The 7,670-nt window shown below is 32.9% G+C and overlaps 1 protein-coding gene across 1 annotated transcript in view; it reads left to right on the forward strand.

The window, feature by feature from the left end:
- The window catches only part of LOC107611401 (beta-glucosidase 42), an 11,660-nt gene that overhangs the window by 623 nt on the left and 3,367 nt on the right, over window positions 1-7,670 (forward strand). Inside the window, exons 2-9 of the mRNA XM_021108307.1 lie at window positions 1,076-1,240; window positions 2,647-2,749; window positions 2,832-2,919; window positions 5,849-6,074; window positions 6,369-6,484; window positions 7,120-7,334; window positions 7,420-7,454; window positions 7,574-7,670. Of these exons, the coding sequence (XP_020963966.1) occupies window positions 1,076-1,240; window positions 2,647-2,749; window positions 2,832-2,919; window positions 5,849-6,074; window positions 6,369-6,484; window positions 7,120-7,334; window positions 7,420-7,454; window positions 7,574-7,670 (1,045 nt within the window). The remainder of the gene's footprint in view (window positions 1-1,075; window positions 1,241-2,646; window positions 2,750-2,831; window positions 2,920-5,848; window positions 6,075-6,368; window positions 6,485-7,119; window positions 7,335-7,419; window positions 7,455-7,573) is intronic.

Below are 7,670 nucleotides of genomic sequence, written 5' to 3' on the forward strand. Positions count from 1 at the left end.
TGAGAATGATCGGAGTCTTGTACTAGTTGTCAAGTTATTATTGTTGTTTGTTTGTTTGTTTTCTTTGTTTTTTTTTTCAAGAAAAAATATTCGATCTACAAGGATGTGAAATTAGTACCAATGTTCGAATGACGAGAAGAGATTGAATCCGGCACTTAAATGCTCCGTATGCTCATAATTGTGAGAAGAACGTCTCCTTGAATGCTCCAAAGCCTCCATTTCTTACTTTAGACCCTCACTTTCTCCATTACCCGTTCCCTCGCTTTAGAGTTTTGTGTGTCTGATACTTTTTATTATTATTTTGCAAATATACCCCTTGTTTGAGAAGAAAATTGTGACGTTATATATACTTATTAACGCATTCATGAAGGGAGTATGAAGTTTTATTTCCAATCTGAATCACTCTTTATTTCAGTTTTGCCCCCTTTGAGGCCTTATTAACTGACGTAAGACGAGGCCTAGGTCTTTCTAGAACAAAAGAAAGTGTGGTTCTCTGTCTAAAGATCGGCAAATATGTCCATCGAGCTTATGATTTAGGGTCATATATTGTTTTGGAACTGTAGAGATCCACTTACAAATTTTATAGAATTTGTTTCCCTCAAAAGATTTATATGAATCAATTTAGTTAATGATTTGTGATATTAATTTAATCTCTAGAACGTAGTTACTTAACTCTATATATTGATAAAAATAATGCGTGTTGATTTCAATTTTGCTTGAACTAACTATGCTCATTGTCTGATATTGTATCTCTTCTGACATTTGAAATGTTCATGTTCTTCTCTAAACTGTGGAGCTTTATGAGTTCATCCTTCTTTTTGTACTAAAGACCTACAAGGCTGAACTGGTAAACCATTAAAAAGAGAAAACACTGTTAAATTTTAATCAAGAAATCTTGGACCAGGAATTCGTTCAAATATCCCTTTTATTATTTAATTATATGATATGAACAGCCTGGACCAGAGTGTTTTGGCAAATTGTTGTCATACGTATAATCATATAAATAGTGTTGTATTTAAAGAAAGATGACATAATCTATTTATCTCTCAGTTATACATTTATTACTTGTTTTTAGATTGAAGGCGCTTGCAATGAGGGTGGTAGAGGGCCTAGTATATGGGATGCCTTTTCACACACTTGTTGGGAGAAGACTAGAAACCACCTAGTCAGGAGGGTAGATCAGATGGGGGGTACTCTAATAATTTGGAGCAAAGATCTAAGAAGACCTAATACTTTTTTTATTTAATGTTAAAATAATATATATTGATATCGAAAAATTAATAGTAAAATATAAAAAAATTATTAACAAAAATTTTGGTAAAATCATAATTTAATAGTTAAAAAATTATTGAAGGGTATCTTAGAAAAAAAATAATTTAATTATCAAATTTTTTAAAAAATATTTTGATAAAAATACAATTTAATCAATAAAAAATAATTTATTAAAAGGTATTTTAGTAAGCAAAATTTAATGACAAAAATATAAATTTCTGTTAAAGGGTATTTTTGTAAAAAATTATATTTTTTCTTGAAAAATGAATAAAGTTAACATTAGTTAAATTTAAAATAGATTAAAGAGGAAGTTTTTTAAAGTTATAAGAGAGGAAAATATATATTTTACAAATAAAGGGGAGGGAGTGTCATTTTAGTATCTCTTAGGGGAGGGGAGTGGAATTTTCTCACCAAGTTTTGACATGATTCATGACAAAGTGTAATGGTTCCATTTGATCCATGTAGGCGAAAGACAAGGTTTTGTTGATGTTGTTTTTGTATTTAAATTCAAGAGTAATAGGACAATTAAATCCCTGATAATTTTGTGATAGACTTATAAGTCGCTAAAGAAAAAGGTACCAAGTAAGTCTTTGAGGAAATTTTGTGATGGACTTATAGTTCCTTGAGGGGAAAAAAGAACTAAGTTATGATAGAATTGCAATGCTGGATGCATTTCGTCCTTCTATCAATCTTCCATCTCATTTTGTCATGGACTTATAAGTAAAACACTGCAATTCTTCATGGACTTGGTTTTTTTTTATTTTTTTTTTAACCCTCATAGAATTATAAGTCTATCTTAAAGTTTTTTCAAGGACATATTTGGTACTTTTTCAGTTTTTCTCTTAGATACCTACAAGTCTATCCTAAAATTCTTTAGGGATTTACATGCCTTATTACTGCAAATATAATCTACTTCTACTTCTACTATATATAATGGTAATATGTAAGAAGTTTGGTATACAACTTTCTTTTCAGAAAATACCCTTCATCATATATAATTCATAAAAGATTATTTTGTTATTCTAAAACTTGAATCCCAAAGTTTATTTTTTAGAGTATAACATACCTATCATCTTAACTAATTTCACATTTGTTATTATTACACACAATAAATAAAAAAGTTGGATTGATAGTCATGTTTCATGCCTACTAAGACACTAGCTATAGGTAAAGCCACTAAGAATGCATATTTTATTTTATTTTTTGTATTTTTTATGTTTATGATTAATGAAGAGTATCAAGGTAATATATCACCCATATTGAGTGTCATAAGTTGCAATCTGAGTGTCATATGGATGACTATGGGAATTGGTTTACATAAGTTGCAATCCATGTTTATATTGCATCACAGCAAGACATCGTATGATTTAATTAAATGATCACATTTACTTTTTGGCTGTAGATGGCTTAGGAACCAAAGTCAATGATGAAGGGATAACTTTTTATAACAACGTTATTAATGCCCTTCTTGAAAAAGGTATGGCGTATATAGAGCTACTTTACCTTAGCGTTTTGAGTCTTACCTCAATAATGTTATATTAAGTTACTCTTTCCAACAGGTATTAAGCCATTTGTAACTTTGTACCATTGGGATCTTCCGCTGCATCTTGATGAGTCAATGGGAGGATGGTTAAATAAAAAAATAATGTAAGTATTACACGATGTTGATTTGTTTTCTCGTTTTTACATTTTGATTCTTTCACAATAGCCTGAGGAAGCACTCATTGGACATGCTTTGAGAGTAATAAAGGTTGAGGTAGTACCGTAAGCTATTGACTTAAAAATGTTGAGCTGAAGAGGTTAATTATGGTAATCAAATCTGTTTGGTGGCTATTTGAGAAGTAAGAAAATAAAAAATGGATGTCAGAAGCCCATAATGAGCATATTGTGAGAGAATTATGTTTATGAAACATATCTGATCTTATTTGTGCCAGAACTGGAAATTTAGTTTGTCCATGATACTAATATATGCAAGAACAACCACATGAAGTCTTAGTTAAATGGATGCTGCAGACCCTTATTTGTTCTGCATGTTTCTAGAATTTCCGTCGAGACAGTATGATATTCTAAATATTTTGTTAAATTATCAAATATTAAACTAGATGGTACAGAAATACTTTGTGGTATACCTGAAGTCCTTTTTTGCAGACAGTGTTCTTGCTGTATAGAAACGTTAAAATTACTATTGCCAAATAGCCATCAAATTTAGGCTCCTGGGCTGATGCAAAAGATAATATTCTGAGGAGACGTTAAACTAGATGTCATTGTCTAAACAGATTCTATTTATTCTCCATTTTAAAATTTTATATATCATGTGTTTATAAATGTAGTGTTTCGGGTTTAATATGTGTGAAAATGTACCTTTGAAATTTAAGAGTAAATTTTATCACAGTGTCATTAAACTAATTATGTTGTATGGGACAAAATGTTGGGCAACAAAAGGTGAATATGAACATAAGTTTAGGTGACTGAAATGAGGACGCTTAGATGGATAAATGGTCATATGCATATAGAAGAAAAAAAGGAATGACGATTGAAAAAATGGTACAATCTCATCTAAGGTGGTTTGGACATATCAGGAGAAGGCTGGTAAAACATCCAAAGAGAAGGGTGGATTAGATAGAAGATAAAAAAGTGGTTAGAGGTAGAGAAAGACCTAAAGAGAGCACAAAGTGATCAAACAAGGTCTCTGTGTGAATGATCCCACTGCACACATGATACATATAGGGAGCAATGGTGTTGTTTGATCAATGTTGTTAGCTCTACCTAGTGGGATAAGACTATGGTGGTGGTATTGTTGTTATCTATTTTTCTAAATGCTTGCTTCAATTATGTCTCGAGATTTTTTGTAGCTTTATTTTGGTGGCCTTGGCTAGTGGTAAAAATGTTGTCTATGTTACATGGTCCCAAGTTCGGATAAAGGAGGAGGGACGTGTTAGGCTCACGACAGCCAAGAAAAACTTTGTCGAATATTCATGAGATGAACCAAATACAATATTGCGCTAAAGTTAGGTTATTGCTAGAAGTAACGCATTGTATGACTCAAGTATAATGTCAAATAAGCAGGGGCTATTGCATTGGTGCTCAGGTGTAGTGCAAAATGAGCCAAGTTTTCCACGTTTTCATGAACAAACAAGAGTAAATAAGCTAGATCACAAAGGTATAGGTAAATGAGATAAGGTTAAAGATGCAACAAGTTGCGGTTTGGGATATGGAATATAGCACACTTACAGGAAAATCTATTGAGTTGGTAGATACCATCATAAGGCATAAAAGTTAAGGGACGAAAAAATCCTGAGGATCAGGTGTTGGTAGATGAAAATTGAGAGAAATTTCCAAAGATGGGTATTAGAAGAAGTAAGGTGGGACGAATATGGAAGTGCAGATGAGATGTAAAGTGAGATGTCAGAAGTAATTAGAAGAGTGACAAAAGGAAGCTTTGGAGAAACTAATGTATTGGAGCAATAGACAAGGAGTTGTAATGGTAGGACATAAAAGTAAAAGTGAAGGTAAAAGTAAAGTGGAAATGCTTTAAAGAGTAATCTCTATGCTATAATGTGAAAAAATGGAAAATACAAATATAAGATGACTAAAACTTAAATTATTCTTGAAGGATTCGAGATTTTGAACTAAAAGAGATCCTAAAGAGAATGAAGAATGGCAAGGTAATAAGTTCGGACAATATTCCGATTAAAGTTTGGAAATGGTTTGGAGGATAAGAGGTTGGTTGGATAACCAAACTTTGAGATTTTAAGGTCTAAGAAGATGCTAAACCAATGAGAAAGAACATCTTGGTCCCTATCTTTTAAGAATTAGGGGACATACAAAATTGTGAAAACTATAAAGGAATCAAGCTCACGGGTCATACCATAAAGTTACGGAACAGGGTAATAGAACAGAGAATGAGACAAAATACACAGGTTTCGGAGAACATAAAGGTAAATCTTATCACATTGCCATCAGACCCGCTGTGTCATATGGAATGGAGTGATGGGCAGCAAGTTTAGTGTGGTCAAGATGAGGATGTTTATATGAATGAGTGGCCATATATGTATGAACAAAATAAGGAACGATGATATTAGAGAGTAAATTGGAGTAGCATTTATTGTTGAAAATATGGTGGAGTCTCGTCTTAGGTGGTTTGGACATGTGGGGAGAAGACTGACAAAGCATTTGGTTAAAAGGGTGGCTTAGATAGAATATAGACAGGTAGTGAGAGGTAGAGGAAGATCTAAAAGGACAATGAATAAGGTGGTCAAGAGAAAACTATGTTTGAAAGATCTCATGATACATGGTAAAACGCAATAACATCGTTAACCCATTCCACCTAGTGGGAAAAGACTTTGATGTTATTGTCGTCATTGTCATCTATTGACACCAGCTTCTTTAGGAAGCACCGGCCGCCAATTTTTCGTGTTGGCTCACCTTTTTAAATCTCTTTATTTGGCATTAGTACCAGTTTTACAAATTAGTCCTTGGTACCCTTATTGAGAAATATTTTAAACATCCTCTTGAGATTTCTTTATCAATATTTTATATTTTTAAATCTTATGTTTCGCTTTCTGGCATATGCCAGAGAATATTTTGCACTCTATGCAGATACTTGCTTTGCAAATTTTGGTGATAGAGTGAAGAACTGGATTACTATTAATGAGCCCCTTCAAACTTCGGTGAATGGGTATGATATGGGAATCTTTGCACCTGGGAGAAGTGAGAATTCACTAGTTGAGCCATATTTGGCAGCACATCATCAAATCTTGGCTCATGCGGCCGCAGTCTCCATATACCGAAGCAAGTACAAGGTGTAAAGCATAGTTACTTTTATGCCAAACTTTAATCTTTAAATTGGGTTGCTTTCATTTTGTTCATATGGTCTAGCATATGCTCCCCCCACCCCTCCCCTAGTAGAAAAAAGAAAAGCAAGTTTTTACTATTATCATTAGATTTGCTATTTCCTTAAACTTGGTTTCTGGTGGAGATGGCATTAATTAATCCGTATTGCAAAATACCATTTTTAAATTTTAATCGTTCTTATTTTTTAATCATCTCTGAATTTTATTTAACAATTTACTAATGGTGGCCAGTTGTCTTTCTAGGATATACAAGGTGGGCAAATTGGCCTGGTTGTAGACTGTGAATGGGCAGAGGCTAATTCTGATAAGATTGAAGACAAATCTGCTGCTGCAAGGCGCCTGGATTTTCAGATTGGCTGGTGACCCCCCTTGCGTCCATTCCATATTATTATTTGGATAGGAGCTTAAAAGATTCTTTCTTTAGACTCACAATCTACACAAAGATATGGTTCTTTAATTCTCTAAGTAAATGACACCAAAGTCAATTTAGTAAATGTTATACTGTTGAATGACTTTTTGTTTGTGTAATTTTTTAAAAAACCAACCATCGGATTAGAAGCTTATATGATAGATAATCTCTACAAAATTTTATGTCAATCCAAAAATCATTATCTATACTTGTTATATAGTTGAAAATTAACATATTTGTTCAACTATACATATACAAAGGATTTTCCAATTTCATATTGATTGATATCTGATTTCAGTGAAACTTCGTATAGATGATCTTCATTATATGTTATTATGATTCATTGATTTGATTGATAAAATATACATGTATAAAAAAGTTATGAGCGGTGTAACTTTGCTTAAATTGACATTAGTGTCATTTGATCTTTAGAAATGACTTTTGTGGGAACTTGAAAGTGAAATAAAATTTATAAATGAACTAACTTAGGCAAATTAGAGTTGGAGGTTTGTATAGGTTCTGCACGTCTAAGTTATGATCTTGATGTGTGCTGCTTAATCATGCTAATATATATTTTCAACCCAGGTACCTGGATCCACTATATTATGGTGAGTATCCTAAAGCTATGCGTGAACGACTTGGAGACCAGCTTCCGAAATTCTCAGAGGAAGACAAGAAGTTGCTTCTGAATTCTATGGACTTTATTGGTTTAAATCACTATACAACAAGGTTTATCACTTATGTGACAGACTCCAATAAAGAAAGTCGTTACTACGGGGCACAGGAGATAGAGAGAATCGGTAATAATTAGAAGTTCAGAACCTTGTATCATTTTTATCTATCATAATTAACGATCTAGCTGATTGAGCTGTTTGTTGTCAACAGTGGAATGGGAAGGTGGCAAGGTCATTGGTGAGAAGGTGTGTATCATCTGTGTGTGTGTGTTGATTTGTGTGTATGGTTGCACATTTCTTTGTGTGTGCTTCATGAATATGCATACACATAACCAGATGGAGTTTTATGTTGTGTGTATACACAGGCAGCATCAGAGTGGCTTTATGTTGTTCCTTGGGGTCTTCGCAAGGTTCTCAATTATGTATCACAAAAATATGCTACACCAATTTATATAACGGAGA

The sequence above is a fragment of the Arachis ipaensis genome, chromosome B08, assembly GCF_000816755.2.
Source record: "Arachis ipaensis cultivar K30076 chromosome B08, Araip1.1, whole genome shotgun sequence".
NCBI classification, from domain to species: domain Eukaryota; kingdom Viridiplantae; phylum Streptophyta; class Magnoliopsida; order Fabales; family Fabaceae; genus Arachis; species Arachis ipaensis.